Consider the following 16,572-nt stretch of genomic DNA (forward strand, 5'->3'; position numbering starts at 1 on the left):
ATACTTTGTCAAAGCTTGCACAGCGGGGAAAAAAAACTGCTAATGCAAGCAGAATTGGGTCAAATCTCGCAATAAGGCAGGATGAGCAGATAAGGAGAAAGGGCGAAAAATACAACTGCAGAACCCGAAAAGACCGTCGCCCGGAGCGCACTGCGGAGCAGACCAGCACCCCAGACACGGTCAGAGTCGCGGACAGGCAAACATGAGGCGCGGGACCCCCCTCAGTAACAGAAACTGTCTCCTTTTGGTGCTTTTTTCCCTGTTCATCGCCTTTCAACAAACTTCAGCTGCGCCTTCGCCAATTATCAAGTTCCCTGGGGATGACACGAGCCCGAAAACGGACAAAGAAGTTGCGCTGGTAAGTTTCCTTGGACAAAACTGAACAGAATCCTGGCGTTTTTATCATTTATGCAATTCTAGATTAAATCCCAGACGTGAACTGTTTGAAACCAATAATGCAATCCTATCTTTTCTTATACGATTTAACCCTTTAATCAGTTTAAATAAATGCTTAATAAGTAGTACTTTTACCAAATGGGGAGTGACAAAATGACATTTTTCCAGTCAGCTGTGAATCTCTGTATTTTAAATACTTCATCTCTGTAATGAAATGTACAGAAAGTTATGGTTGTTGTCTAAGATAGTCTTTTAAGTTATGCTTTCCGAAAACGCGCAGGCTTCAAAAATGGCTCGTTATGTTAAAGCTCTCGGATTACGGCAGTTGGCTTCTATAGTTTGAAAAGGGAAGAGAGGAAAAAAAACACGAGGAAAAGAGTTGACTGCGATTTCTACTGAGAGGCGAGTGAGGTCGGAAAGCTGTTTGAGGCAAGAGGTCTAATCTGTGCCGAGCACGGGCTGAGCCTGAGTGACGAGCATCGGGTACGACAGCCAGCTGTGCGTAATGTAAGGGACGTCCAGATTTTCCGTAAAACGGAATTCTTATAATGAAGCAGTAATGCAGTGTTGGCAAGCCTTACAGGAGGTGTGCCATAGCAAACACTCACACCAGAGTGAACACGGAGTGGAGGGTGTGGGGGTGTTGGTTCTCCATTATCCAAAGTGCACCAGGGCCAACAAGTTCTTCTTCCCTTAAAGCACTATCTGAACAAGTTCTATGGATGCCCCAAAGACCGGTGCAACCTCATGGTCCTCAAAGACACGCTGAAGAAGATGCAGAAGTTTTTTGCCCTGCCCGAAACCGGGGAGATCGATCAGAAAACTCTGGAGGTCATGAAGAAGCCTCGCTGCGGAGTCCCGGACGTAGCCAATTACAACTTCTTCCCCCGCAGGCCCAAGTGGGAGAAGAACACCGTCACATACAGGTAGGGGACCCCCGGGCTGTCCAAGCTCCTGGACTGGGTCTAAGACTCACAAGGAAGGAGGTGGAGGACAGTACTGCCTTCTGGCCCCCAGACTGAGTTCCCTTAAACAGTGAAAACCGCCCTTGCTTGCCGAGCTGAAGTTCAGTTAGCTCTGAACCCTTTCATATGAATCTGGCAAAGTATCGTTCCCTAGTTTAGCGTGGCAGCAGAACTCTACAGCCCGACTGTACTTCCTGCTTGAACAGTCAACACTCCTACTGCCTCCACAGCTGCTGTTGCCGATAGACACTACAGTGTGCCGTGTCCTGCTTTCCTCATTGGACATGTAACCACACGGGCCTCCCAGGGCGGGACGTGTGTTTTGTTGTCCAGTCTGTGGCCAGAGTGGATTCCTTCTGGCTTGGTTTCCAAAGCAGCTGAGAATTAAGTGAGCCCAAAGACATTGACACGTGGAGACAGGGCAGTGCTGGCATTGTGTGCAGAGTTGCTCACGCAGGACTGAATCAGAGGCTGCAGCCAGACTGTTTCCTGTGCTCTTTACCAGCATCGCCTGCAGCTCGGCACTCAGCACACAGCCAGCTGGGGTGGTGAAACAGCCTGGTTAGTAGCAGTTTTACAGTCACTTAATATATAGTGTGCTGATAAAAACTTCGTATGGCCACATCCCTAAAAGGGAAATCAGAATTAACCTCACATCTAATCCAGCAGTTTCTCTTCAGCTAAGTGCACCACTCTGAAAGTCGTTAATTGTCCACAGTCTCCGCACCTGGTGTTATTGGGTGCCATTACTTAAACTGTTCATGTTAAACATAAGAACCACCTAAACATATCTCTACAAGTGAATATTCTCTTGCCTGTTCCTTTCCAGTGTCGTCTGAGTCAGGTGAAGACTTTGTTTTTGGTTTTCTGACAGTTTGTATTACACAAATGCATCCCCTTCTCCAGTGGGAATTCTCCCCCTATGAAGTCATGAAATCATCGCAGTCTTGCAAGAAAGTGCCCGCTGGAGATTTCAATTTCTTTTTTTTCTCCCTCTCCCCACCCCCCCCACCATTAACCCCCTAGAATCTTAGGTCACACTCCAGATCTGGACGAGGAAACCATAGACGATGCCTTTGCCCGCGCCTTCAAAGTGTGGAGTGATTTCACCCCTCTCCAATTCAACCGCATCATGGACGGAGAAGCGGACATAATGATCAATTTTGGGCGCTGGGGTATTGTTCCATTTTCTACACGTGTTTGTGAAAGCCAGCTCCACATCTGAATGAAACGTTAAGAAGAGGGGTTTGGGGCATATTTAAGAATCTGACCCACGGAAGGTTATCGTCAGTAGACCCTTGCTGCTGCGGATGAGGTCATTTTGTATCATTTGCATGCTGTGTTGCTGGGGTCTGGTTGGTTTCCTATCAGAGAATGAATAAGATTGATGCAGATTGTGGTTAGTATAGAAATAATGAAACTGTACAGACATGGACAGCTGTCGGTCAACTGTTCACAAAGCAAACACATTTATGTGATATGTCAGACCTCATCAGACCCAGGGTGAGCTTAATTCGGTCAGTAATTCAGCTCGAAGAACAGGAAGAAAAAGAAGTGCTTATCTGCCAGCTGTGCAATTCTCTTTTTAAAAAAGTGAACATTGTTTACTTCCTGCTGAACATTATCTTCCCAACACAGCAACGGGTCAGTCACCCGTAAAATCTCTGAAACTCTTTGCACGTTAGTTTGAGCCACCCTACATTTGCATTTTCATATCAGATGTTGGCATATGGCTTATTCCTAAATAAATGCTTGTTTTATGACTTATTTTGTATTTTATTATTTATAGTGTTAAATGTATAATTTCTTGGTAAATGAATGCATGCGTTAAAAGATCCTGCAGCCACTCTGAAGGGCCGGAGCTGCTGGGATGCCAGTGTGAATGACGCGTGGGCCCTGTGCTGTTTGCAGAGCATGGCGATGGCTACCCGTTTGATGGGAAGGATGGGCTGCTGGCCCACGCCTTCGCTCCAGGCCCTGGCATCGGGGGCGACTCCCACTTCGATGACGACGAGCAGTGGACCCTGGGGGAGGGACAAGGTGCTGGTCACAGTCACGTTAACATGTGCCATGTTTTAACATGTGTTTCAGTGTCACCATGCGTCCCAAAGGGTAGCTGTCTCCCCGATTTGGCAGTTTTGATAGAGAGACGGGTTCTCTGGGTGAGATCTGGCTGTTTGAAAAAAACTTGTTTCTCCAAAAATGAGACAAAAACCTTGAAAGGTTCTGGATGGCGCTAAGCTCTTTTTCCCCTTCGCATTGTGGGATTTATGCTCCATGATCACGGGATATGAAGAGGTACTGTATTGTACAGCAGTCATACTTCACCTCCTTGTGTTGGAGGGCTGCCTTATATATCCTTGAAGAAGGGCACCCTTAACATTTACTAACTTTATCAACTTTTACAGTACATCTGCAGTGAAAAGTTACCTTTGCTCCTTGAAAAACACTGTCTGCCAACTTCAGTGAATGGTTTACAAATATAAACAGCAATTTACTGTACGCAGCCCAAGCTCAGTTCTCCAACTCAATGAAATGCCTCTGATGAAGCTGATCAGAGCCCGAAAGTCAGATATCACAGCGCTCTCGTCATCTCTGTTTCTCTCTCCCCGACTCGCTGGGTTGTGAAACCTGCAGTGGTGAAGGTCAAGTACGGGAATGCCGAAGGGGAGTTCTGCAAGTTCCCATTCCTGTTCATGGGGAAGGAGTACTCCACCTGCACCTCTGAGGGGCGAGATGATGGCTTCCTCTGGTGCTCCACGACCTACAACTTTGATGAGGACGGAAAGTATGGCTTCTGCCCTCATGAACGTGAGTCCCGCCTGGCGTCTGATGTAGGACTACATCAAAGCTGAGATCTATAAACCTGGTGCGGCCCAAATCCAGTAAGACTCACGGGCAACCTTAAATCATTTGTTTCTAAAGATTTTTAACACTTGCAAGTACTTTATTGAATTCAGGACCTCTGGTCTTTGATTGAAGAACATACAGATTTATGTACCAAATGAACTTTAGTTTAATCACTGTAACAATTTCCTTGCTTCATTGATTATAATTTTATTCTTCCACGTCGGTATAAACTGATTTAATGGGCTTTTCGGGACCAGGATTGGAGACCTCGGACTTAGAGTGCATCACCCTCAGAAATAGGAGCAGTCTGATGTATTTGCGGCTGCATGTCTTGTAGATCTAACAAAACTGTCCAGTAATTTCAGAATTTTTGTTCACATGAAACTTCAGTTAAATCAGCATGTTACTGCACTTATATTCAGCCATGAGCGGGCACTGCGGGGCTTTTCCTTGAACAAAGCTGTCGTTTAATAAACACTCTGAACCCGTGACTTTCTCTGTTAAACAGCTGTAGCCCTTAACAGGCTTTTCAGCTCCATTTGCAAAGACAGTTAAGAAGCTGCTGAAGCTCATTCGGCGGCGGTTCGTGCCAAGACAGAATCTCCGTCTGAAATCCCAACAAAAAAACAACTATTATATTGACATTATAGATGGGAGACTCCTGTGTGGGATTCTTCCAAAGAAGGCAACATTTCTTTTAGGCTTCTGAAAGAAAGAAAAAAAACCAGGAAAAACTCATTTCATTGGTTTATTCAGATCCTGCGGAATGAGGCACAGCAGTTGAAGAACAAAACCCGAATCTCGAAACATGAGCCAGCGTGACAACCTTGCCTGTGTCCAGAGCTGTGTTCTGTACTGAGCCGAGTGTTGTGTTAGAATTCAGACGGCGCAGCCAGACAATCTGGAGCTTCCTGTCTGCACAGCTGACAGAGCAGCGAGCAGCGCGGAGAGTGACTAACGCTCTGTTTTCTTCCTGAGGAACGATCAAAGCCAGAATTTTGCCTTCAGCTTGAAAACAAAGTCATGAATGTTTTGCGATATGTTTTTTTTTTGCTTGCACAACCACAGGCATTTCCTGAAAGGATAATAGTGATGGTGGTGGTAGTGGGGGGAGTATGGGGGTCACAGAATGGTAAACTTGTTTATTGCTGAATCCAACACTTTAGTGTTTCTGACAATTCAGTTGTAAGAATTTGGGGACCTGATAGGCCAACATAAGCTCCCAGTCTTCCTTGTATTAACATTAACAGGAGAAGGGGAGCCTTGTAACTCCTGTTTAAAAACTATATTTCACAGATAGTTGACTTTAATGTGACAGAAATAATATCCCGCATTTGGTCCCCTGTGGGTTACAGAACTACAGCATCCAAGCAGCTACAAATCCAGGCAGACAGCTACAGATCTTCGGAATCGTGTCTGCTAGACTGCTATTTAAAAAAAAAACACTAAAAATCTAAATACCAAAGGAAGATGTTTAGAAAAAAAGGTCCATTCTGACAGCATACAAAACACAGGGGTTCATAACTGTGACTGAAAAGAGCTTAGGACTAAGACTGACTTACAATTTATGAAAACAAAAATGCACACAAAATATGGCAATAAGCAAGAGAACTATATGCGAGAGCTCACAGGCCTGATTGGTCGAGGGGAATTCACAAATTGACCGTTCCAATGTGTTTGTTTGTTTTTGTTCCAACGTGGCTTTTCATATTTTACTCAACCATTCGTGAGAGGCAAAGTAGCTCTTAAGTGGGATTTCCCCCGTCTGCTTGTTGTCTTCCTCGTTTCGGAGGCGGCGGTAGGCGAGGGGGCTGTGGGCTCACTGTGTGCTTTCCCCCTGCAGTGCTGTTCACGCTGGGCGGCAACGGGGAAGGGGCTCCCTGCAAGCTCCCCTTCACCTTCCAGGGCCAGAAGTACGAGGCCTGCACCACAGTGGGCCGGGAGGACGGCTACCGCTGGTGCGCCACCACCGAGGACTACGACCGCGACAAGACCTACGGGTTCTGCCCCGAAACCGGTGAGCATTTCAACAGGACCACAGCCCGAAAGTGCGCGCCCGCTGCCTGCGTTCTTTTATCTGGCTCATTCTAATTTAAGGGATTTGCTCTGCGTTTTGTGTGCTCTAATAAAGAAAAAAAGCACAAGCACAGCAGTTACTGGTAGGCCTGTTTAGCCAAACAGGCTGCTCCTTAGCAAACTCTAGGACCTAATTATAGTAGTCAGTTTTTTAATAAATACCAACATTGATGTCTGTTCATTGATGCTGCTTTTTCCTTTCCTTTCTTTTCTGGATCAGTTGAGTCAGTGTTTTATACCGTGGGTGCCACGTAAATCCTATCCCTGCCACGGCGTCTTTGTAGATAAAGCCTCAACGCTTTCTTCCGAACGTCCTTGAGAAGGACGTCTTCAAGGCTTGCTTTAAAACATTTGAAGAATTGGGAAACGTTTCTAGCTGTACGGGCTTTTCATATTTTCCACCCCATCGGCCTGGCTGTTTTGGGCCAATATGTAGTATTGGGTAACAAAAGCAATGAGGCTGCAGCAGTCATCTGTTTTGAATTGACTGAGAATGCAAGTCTTGCTCCAGTGTTGCTCCGAGAGTGATGCCCTGAGAGCTGACAGTTGCCCATTTCTGAGTGCTGAATAAAATGCAGGCAGGCTGTTTTTATTGCAGTAGGAAATACGTTAGGTTTAACTCGAAGGAGGGAAAGGATTCTGCCAAGAATAATAATGCTCAGGGTTAGTATAAGAAAGTAATGCTGTAAGCAAAACCCATTTATGTTTAAGTGGGTGGATGTAAAGACCCACTTAACGTAGTTTCAAAGTTAGTGTCTTTGAAACCCACATATATCCCACTATGCATATGATTATTATTATTAGAATTCTTTCTTTTTATTGATTTTTATTTTTAAATCAAGCTACACCTCGGTCTCATCTGTAGATATTCTCCTTCTGAATGCCTCAGTTTGTAATCGTTGCGATGTGTTTTTAGACTTATTTAATTTTGTAACATGACATGCTTAAAAAAACATCTTAATTGGAACATTTTCTGGCTGGCCAGTAGTTACAATTACAAACACACTCCCGGAGAATGCCAGTGAAAAGTGAGAAACGTGCTGGAGTCCAGATCTAGTGACTGTGAAGTTGGCTGGAGACAGTCGCTTCTACTTTGTTCTTCAAGAAAGCACCTTAGGAATCAGCTTATTGCAGCAGATTTTTCAGATTTATACTGTCAGTCTGGCTCTCACAGGCCTGTTCTTGACTAATAATGACTTAGTTCTTCCACTATGTTCCTTGAACAAGCTCTCCTGCACTGCGTTGCTGTGCCAGAACTCTGCTGCCCTGCTGAATTATGGGAGATGTAGTTTTCTAGACCAAATGTGCACATTATCAAGTTGGTGTGTCTCTTTTTCTGCTTTCTTCCTTCCCCCGTGTCCGTTACATGTGTCACTCAGATCATCCCTCTGCTTCCTTCCAGCTATGTCGACAGTGGGAGGGAATGCAGAAGGCTCTCCCTGTGTTTTCCCCTTCACCTTCCTGGGTGACAAGTACGAGTCCTGCACCAGCTCTGGACGCAACGATGGGAAGATGTGGTGTGCCACCAGCAGTAGCTATGACGACGACCGCAAGTGGGGCTTCTGTCCTGATCAAGGTGGAGTCCGTCTGCCCCTGGCAGCTCCCTAGGAGACGCACCTCAGTGCAGAATGGAGATGTTAACTTTATTAGATAGCCACTTGTTTGTGCGAGGTGATTGTGATGTTATGTGTAACATGAACAATGCATGTGAATGATCTGGTGTGCGTCTGTGTAGTCTTATCAAGTGGCGAGGACCTCTTGCTGTATTGCATTTTAATTGTATTGAAGTACAAAAGCAGCTGTTTGGCACACGTTGTGGGAAGTAAGGGAGTCCTCTTATTCCCTTTTTGTGTGGCTACAGGTTACAGCCTTTTCCTGGTTGCTGCCCATGAGTTTGGACATGCCTTAGGCCTGGAACACTCACAGGATCCAGGGGCATTGATGGCCCCAATCTACACATACACCAAGAACTTCAAGCTGTCCAACGATGACATCAAAGGCATTCAGGAGCTCTATGGTACATCAGTATTGCATGCAGCTACATGACATTTACACGGAACATCTTGACATTCTCTGGCTTGTACTGGGCATTCTTTGACTTAGATTTCTTAATTATCACTTAATTATTAATTATCAGTCAATCATTTCATATATCATTCCCTTCTCTTTTGACTTGCCATTTGTAAGAACAAGTAAAACGTTACAATGGACATTTAATAGTGATATTGGTCTAGTAGTGCAATGTCTTGCAGTGCAGTTGTGAACATTAAGGTGCTATTAAACATTAGTAAACACCTGTACTCTGTGATGCAGGAGTCCCAACAGACAAGCCTCTGCCTCCTACTCAGGGACCAGTCACTCCAATGGACCTGTGTCAGGAGGACATTCTCTTTGATGCAGTTTCTCAGCTCAGGGGAGAGATGTTCTTCTTCAAGGACAGGTAACAGTTTCTAAATTGCTTACCATATCTTTTGAGGATCTTCAAAGTATCAGGTCTTTAATACTGTGATGTGGTGATGCAGAGAAAAGGGCAGCAATTGATAAAATTGGGCTTAAGGCTTCCAAGTGCTGTCTTCCAAGATACTGGAATGGCTGCACTGATTTAATTCATTCTTTAAAGGAGTAATGAAAGCAATCACATTTTATATTGCTGAGAGCTGCCTAATGGCAAAAGTACAGAGAAGGCTATAGACTATAGAAGGCTATGGTGCCTTGTGCATATTGTCATACAGATCTCCTACCCACAAACCTACAGCAGTACCCAATGTTGAAATTCCTGCTGATACCAACAGTTTTTGCCATTAAATCTATTTTTGCACTTAGTATACCAAGCAAGCAGTCAGAATAGAATTCAAAATATTTTGAAAATCTTTGGCACCTATTCTGAAACACTTCTTCCAGCCTCATTAAATAATGAGCGTTTGACATTATGGTCTCTGCTGTAGTGGAACACTAATCAACCTCTCGGAAAAAAACTGAAAAAGTGTAGAAAATCCTGTGCAGTTTGTCGAGTGTTTGAAGAATACACCACTAACTCACATTAAGAATGATCTAATACAGTATAAACTCAAGACAATACATTGCATTCCCTGGTGGTAAGGCCATCAGCAGTGTGTAAACTTTTCCTATAACAGCTGGACTTCTGAGACATTCTTTTAAAATTGTCTTTATTTGGTATTTAGCAAGCAATACAAGCAGTAAGGAGAAATAAGCATTCACTAACGCAATGAGACTTGTGCCATATGCAAAGAAAAATGTTTTTCCTGTTTGTGAATTATTTTTTAACTTCAGAGTTTGGCCTTTTCTAAATTTTTCTCTGTCACACACACAAATTGGAGCAAAGCTTTACCGATGCAGTGCCCCTCTGATTCGATTTCAAAAAGAAACTTTTGCTTGTGTAGGTTGGAAGGCGATTGTACCACCGACTGGTGCCACCTGTTAAAATAGCATCCTTGTGTAAGAAAAACAAAAATTTCAAGACTGATGAGAGAATGCTTGGAGGAAAGGCTTTTGTTGATCTGTTTTGCTTTATGGTTTATTTGGATTTCTCACTATTTTTTCTGTTTTGCAGAAAGCCTGTGTCTGTATACAGACACAGAAAACACAATCATTTCTCTAACATCTTTGCTGTTTTAAATCCACAACTTGAATGAGTCTGATTAATCGGTGAAATTTCTCCTTCCCCCTGCTCAAAGTTTCTTTGTCAAATTCTGGAGCAAAACTTCACAGCTTTTAGTTAACGATGGGATTTTTGGGACTTGATTTTTGGCACCTATTCAGCCTCTTTAAATAGTGAGCATTTGGCCTTGAAGTGTAGTGGAACACATACAACTTCATATTCTGAGCATACACAGCCTGGTTGTCTACATCAAAGCCAGAATTGTAAAACATTGTTGATTTCTCGATGCATGCCTCTCTTCCACAGAGCACTCTGGTGATTGCACACAGCTGTTGTTGGGTCAGCTTTGAATGAGTCTCTCTCAAGAAAAAAAAAATATCAAAGGCTATACAGCAGCTCCTTGACATGATTCTCTGATTTATCTTTCCTTAAGGCATGTGCTCTGTGAGTCTCTCGTAAAGCTGATAGAAACACCGAACACGGGATCGATTTTGCTCTTATTAAACTTTAATGTGTAATCCCCTCCTGTGTGTTCTGTCCTGTGGAGAGGCATGAACAGTGTGATTTCTGTCTTATTTTTACAATTAGTTCTTTCAGTTAAAATATTGCTGGGGGTGGGTGCCCCACCAACACAGCTGAATTTTGGCATTTTTTTTTAATTGCATTTGAAGAATAAAATGCATTGCTTCAAAAACTGTTTGATTAAAAAAAACATAGTGTCCATGAAACACTGTCGCCAACAAGTCTGTTTATTCAGATATTCAGTTTCACATCCTGAATGACTCCAGCATTCAGCAATTTCCAACTGCTCCTTTTTGCACCAGATTGAGCCAGATGTTTTAGTGATGCTAAGAGACAGTGCTCTGAGACAGGGCTGTCTGCTGTAACTGAGGAAGGCAGAGCCAGGGCTCAACACTCACAACATGGGAGGAGGCCCTAGCTAGATGGTCATTGCTCCTGGGCCCGGGCCGCAGGATAAGAGTGAAAAAGAGTGAGAGAGAATGAGAGTGCTTTGCTTGCACAAAGCAACTGCACACAGTAGCCACAAATATGACCAACCGGATTCCAAGATACATAAGATGATGTTAAAGATCTGGAACTTTGCCTTTTGTTACACACATTAAAACAGATGTATTTTACGGAGCATGAATTCTCAGATACAGCTGTGTTCAGCTGTCCTTCCACCTTGGCTGAACTCTGATGGGATTTTCTTTTCTTGTTACGTGTGCTCCCAAAGACCCTCAGCAGTCTTGCTTAAGTGCAGATCAGTTCACGGCATCTTTTACCCCATCAACGCACATTTAAAGAATCAATTAAGTTACCTTTCATATGGAGAAACTCCCTTTGATTAATGTGCCGCAGGGGGAATTATACTAAAGCAATTACTGTAAAGCAGGGGTGGGGAACCTTTTTTCTGCCAAGGGCCATTTGGATATTTATAACATCATTCGCGGGCCATACGATATTATCAATTTAAAATTAGCCTGCTATATTTGGTCAAACATTTAATTAACTCACCCCTAATGTGATGGCTAGAACTGCCTCTCTTTGGTGAGGTGTGTGATGTTAGCTGGTATTGATGATGTTGCTACTTGCAACTGCTTTTCCAGGTTTGCGTCGGGCAGTCTGGAGCGCAGTCGATCAAACAGCCACTTGCTATCATTGAGTTCCCTGACAGGTTTTCCCTTCATCTCCATGAACTGCTTGACTTCATCCCGCAGTTCGTAAAACACAGTGTGTTAACACTTTCGCAATGTATACACTCCCAGCCTGCCTGGCACTGACTGTCCTCTGAGTCACCGCAATACAGGCAGACGGGCTGTGTGCAGCTGACGAGAAGCATGCATGTCTGTCCTGTCATGATATCACGATAAAAATTTTCATATTGGTCAATGTCGATAATTATCCCAATAAATGTCAAATCATTATTTCTTTCAAGTTTAAAGGCAGATTTTTTCTCCTGAGTGAAAGTTGAAGAAACCAGACAGTTAATTGGTAAATTAAACAACTCTTTATTTTAAGAACACTTGCCAAACAGCAGAAACAATAAACAAATCTGTTAGCTGCTCGGTCTGCAACACGCACGCGGACTCGCGCAGTATTTTGTGTGCATGCGCAAAGCATAAACATATATATCGAACTTTTGTTAAAATTATATAGAGGAAAATTATATCGCGCTAATTATCGTTATCGAATTATCGCCCAGCTCTACGCCTGCGGTTGCCTTGGCAGGGCCAGACCAAATGATTTCGCCGGACGTTCCCCACCCCTGCTGTAAAGCATAAGAACAGTTAACTAATATTACATTATGGTTACAAAGGAGCCCATTCAGCTGGTTTGTTAGTAGCTATTTGATCCAAAAATGTTATCTGGTTTTATTAAGAAGCTAGGATGTCACCTTCAATAGCACAACAGAGTAGCTGGTTCCATGGTCCCACAATCCTTTGCATAAAAATGTGCAGCCTATTTTCAGTTCTGTATCCACTGGTTTAACTCTGTCAATACTTCTGAGGTTGGCATGGTGCACTTTAGTCAAAGAACTGGACAGATTGCAGTACTGTCCTGTGAATTTGTCACACCTTACTGTAATTTTGTTAGTATAGTCATTGCTTATGAGCAGCTGTAGTGCCCAGAGCAGGTCTCTGATGGTGAGCCCCACAGGGTGGCCTAGCTGTTTCACCACGCAGCCTCTCACCTGCCCCTGAGGCGCCGGCTTGTTTTTCCAGTGCAGGGATCTTAACCCTGTCCAGATTCCACTTGAGATTGACATGGAAACATCAGCTGTTTGAATTTGCCCTCCTCGGGGCAGCAATTGGAGACTACTGTTCTCAGTCTGTATGTCAGGAATGGGTAACCTGGACACAGTGGCTTATTGATAGCATTCCTGCCACTGTTATACCAGAAACAAACTTAGAAAATGAAGTGGATCTAACTAAGTGATTTGAACTTTTTGTGCATGGCATATTCATAACCTCCTTAAGAATCCAAAATTCCAGGTGTTGAGTCAGGAATTCTCTGGATTCATTTTAATGGGGTTTGGCGGCCCTCCCACATGCCCCTGCCTTTGCTTTCTGACAGTTTAGTAGGTTCCCAAGCCTGTCCATATAGAGCGTGCCTTTTACTGCTATGGATATATGTACTATGATGACTCGAAATGTAGGTCACCTGAAGGGAACAAGAGAAGTGGTATTGTCTCACATTCTTGCACATTCCCCATTCAGGCAAGCACAAGCTTGCACTGCTGGCATCCGGGCGTCCAGCTGTAATGAGAAACAGATGTGCCGATGAATCAGCCCATTGTAGATCTGCACTGATGTCTTGTTGTTTCGCCGTTGTCCGCAGATTCCTATGGAGATCAAGCAACCCCAGGTCTAAGCCCAAGGGACCCACTCTTGTGGCCACTTTTTGGACAGAGCTGCCAGAGAAATTCGATGCCGTGTACGAGAACCCGCTGGAGGAGAAGTCCGTGTTCTTTGCAGGTACAGCATGCGGTCTCGCTGGGGGAAAGGTCGATTGACTGGGATACGGCAGGGGACCAGGGAGGCTCCAGTAAGAAACCATTGAGCGGGCACATGGTGTACTGGGTCAGGTGAGCTGTGCACTCCGGCAGTGCCAGCTGAAGCCCAGGTGTTTCCAGAACTGCAAAGAAGTCTTACCTCACATCTCAGAACCCGCTGGGCTGTAGGCAGGTGATGCAAGAGATCACTCCGGAGGGGATAATCAGGCAGCCACAGGATTTAGATCAAAGAGAGAGCCAGCGTCCATCCGTCTCCAGAGGGCCGTCCCTCAAACCCAGGAGAGAAACGGAGCCTGCACCATGAAGGTGAGAGGAGAGGACTGTGAGGTACAGTGCAGCTCTTCTGATGCTCTTCTGTGTTTCCTGTGCCAGGTAATGAGTTGTGGGTGTATTCAGCCAGCACGCTGGAGAAAGGGTACCCCAAGAAAATCGCCACTCTGGGACTGCCTGCTGACCTGCCTCGTGTGGATGCTGCTTTCTCCTTCAACAAAAACAAGAAAACCTACATCTTCGCTGGCGATAAGTTCTGGAGGTGATGTTTATTAGCTCTGTACACTCTTGCAGCATCTTTCAGATTCATATGTTGGCAGTTGTGGACAAGGGGAGTGCTGCAGTGCAATGTCAGATTTACACAGAAGGGACTCACTACGCTCTTTTCCTGCAGTCTTCTCTCACGAGTTAGCCAGTATCACTATAAACCTCATGCGCCACAGTGGAGATCTAAAAGGCTGCTGCTCCACCACCTTCTCCAGCAGACCCACTTCCATTTGTTGAGCATTTTCAGATCAGTCCCTCAATTGCAGTCCTTTCAGATAATTGTGCAAGTTGTTATGGCACAGGGGGTGTGACTTAAGGAAATAAGAATGGTTACAAATGAGAGGAGGCCTATTTATCCTGTTTGGTAGCCAGCAGTTCATCGGTCCAGTGATCTCATCCAGCTGCTTCTTGTAGGAAGCCAAATTGCTGGCTTCAACCACATGGCCAGACAGTTTGTTCCACACTCCCACAACCCTTGGGGTAAAGACACGCCCCCCCCCCTGCTCACGATTATAAGTGCCCTTCCCCGTAGTTTTCAGTCGTGTCCCATGGTTCATAAATGGGAAAACAAGTCTGGCACGAATTCTGCTAGTTTGAGAGATGCTTAGTGTTTTAGCAATTTGTGGATTTGTTTTCTAACCATCTGTTTTCAAACCCATCCGGAACATTATCGTCTCCTGCAGGTACAACGAAGCGAAAAAGAAAATGGACCCAGGCTTCCCCAAGCTGATTGCTGATGCCTGGAATGGAATCCCAGACAGTTTAGATGCTGCTTTCCATTTTAATGGAGATGGTAAGCTCATAGGGCAGGCTAACTCCTTAATAAGGGCTGCATTTAGATGCTGGTTTGCTGTTGTCTGCTCGGAGGCTGACTGGAGACAGAGCATTCCTGGTGGTTAAGGAGGAGGCAGCCAACCCCTGCTTATGTCTGGCACCAGGCCTGCTAAAACAACATCAGCTTGAAGATAACTCTGAAGTCACTTTCCAGTGTTTGCTCTTTGCAAGAGAAGGGAAAAAAAAGCGAAAAATCCCAGTAATAACATCAAGTTCTCTCTGACGTCACTGATGTCCTCTAAATGCGTTTTCCTTGCTGAGTTTTCACCCACCAACCCCCTCCCCCACCCACACTGTCACACCTACCCACATATACTTGTCCATACAGCTTTTTTTACATCCAGAGAAAACAGCATTTAATAGAGCGTGTCTGTGCTCTTTTACAAAGCTGCCTGTGTCTACCTGCTAATTAACCAGCTAGAAACATTCTCGGCAGGAACGGCTTCTCTGGTAATGTTTGATGGGAGTCTTATTACCCAGTAAGCACATTTTAGCGCTGCCTTCATCCTAATTTCACCCAAGATTTAATAATCGCCTATTATTGTACAAACTAGCGAAAGAACTGTGAAATAGTACGATGTAATGAACTACATGAAAATATCTAAAAACATAATAATTTACACCCTGTGGTGGCTCCTCGTGATACACAGTGCTCAACGCGTGTAGAGATTTACTGTGGCAAAGTGCCCTGAATTAATTTGGACCTCGCTTGTTTCTCTCTTGTGAGGAAAAAACAAAACAATTGTGTCTTTCTATTTTCTTCCCTAGGATACAGCTACTTCTTCAAAGATGGGTACTATCTCAAACTGGACGACCGGAACCTTAAGATTGTGAAAATCGGGGATATTAAATCGGATTGGCTGGGATGCTGAAGAGCTGCCTGTATAACCCGGCTCCCCTTGTCAGACCTGAGGGACGCGGACAGACGGTCCAGTTTAATTCCGATTCCAATTCATACCTAACAGAAAAAAAACACTTCACAACTCCGTATACTATCTCCTTTGTTATTGGACAGACCATGTCTACGATGCAACGCGCACTGTATTTCTGTGGTGAATACATTCAAGTGAGGTTATTCAACTGGACGGGAAATGCATCGCTTTTCGTAATTCGTATTGTCGGCTATTTTTGAGCTATATTTTTCTGAAATAATGACGCACATTTAGCTCTGGGACTGAAGCCTCTGATAAGCAGTGACTTCATCGGAATCTCAGAATTAAAATAAACGACGTCTTTTTTAACATCATTAAAAGAAATTGACCAAACTGTACACACCCGTTGTTTCTTCCCTACATTTAGTTACGTATAAATCGAGATTTGTCCACACTGCTATTTTTACCTCTGGCGGTGTTGTACTGTAAGTTTGTATTCTTCCTGTTTTGTAAAAGGACATTTTTGTAGCACTTTGGATTTTTTTTAAAGAAATAAGCGTGTTTATATGAAACGCTACGACCAAACAACTGTCAAATATCAGCTCAGTATTGTATCAGTTGCTTTAGGAAAGTTACCACGGCACGGGATGCCTGAAGGTTGTAAGTATGTTGCATGATGGAGTCATGACCAAAAAAAAAACGTATCATTAAAATATTGTTTAATAATCGATTTTTTTTATTATTGTTACTGGGGTTTTTGTAAAAAAACTTGACCGTAAGTAGATTTGTAATTTGCTTTGTGCACTTTGTCGCTGTACTTTGTTTTAAAAAAATAAGAATAAAAGGAATGGACACTAGGTTTGACACTGAAGCACGTTATTTCATATTTTAGTTTAATATCTTGCA

At 44.0% G+C, this 16,572-nt stretch overlaps 1 protein-coding gene across 1 annotated transcript; it reads left to right on the forward strand.

Moving 5' to 3' along the window:
- The first annotated feature begins 38 nt into the window (after window positions 1–38).
- mmp2 (matrix metallopeptidase 2) lies at window positions 39–16,523 on the forward strand. Its single transcript, XM_015368557.2, has 13 exons — window positions 39–358; window positions 1,096–1,322; window positions 2,388–2,536; window positions 3,273–3,401; window positions 3,999–4,172; window positions 6,055–6,228; window positions 7,690–7,863; window positions 8,149–8,304; window positions 8,601–8,727; window positions 13,249–13,385; window positions 13,796–13,955; window positions 14,644–14,753; window positions 15,563–16,523. Exons 1-13 carry the CDS (start codon window positions 203–205, stop codon window positions 15,664–15,666), a joined length of 1,977 nt encoding a protein of 658 aa, XP_015224043.1. The 5' UTR covers window positions 39–202; the 3' UTR covers window positions 15,667–16,523.
- Window positions 16,524–16,572: the final 49 nt, after the last annotated feature.

This window comes from Lepisosteus oculatus, chromosome 20, assembly GCF_040954835.1.
Source record: "Lepisosteus oculatus isolate fLepOcu1 chromosome 20, fLepOcu1.hap2, whole genome shotgun sequence".
NCBI lineage: Eukaryota > Metazoa > Chordata > Actinopteri > Semionotiformes > Lepisosteidae > Lepisosteus > Lepisosteus oculatus.

Coding starts and splice junctions, on each gene's coding strand:
- mmp2 (XM_015368557.2), top strand. CDS start 203: ATGAGGCGCGGGACCCCCCTCAGTAACAGAAACTGTCTCCTTTTGGTG. Junction 2,537..3,272: donor GATCAATTTTGGGCGCTGGG/GTATTGTTCCAT, acceptor TGCTGTTTGCAG/AGCATGGCGATGGCTACCCG. Junction 4,173..6,054: donor TGGCTTCTGCCCTCATGAAC/GTGAGTCCCGCC, acceptor TTCCCCCTGCAG/TGCTGTTCACGCTGGGCGGC.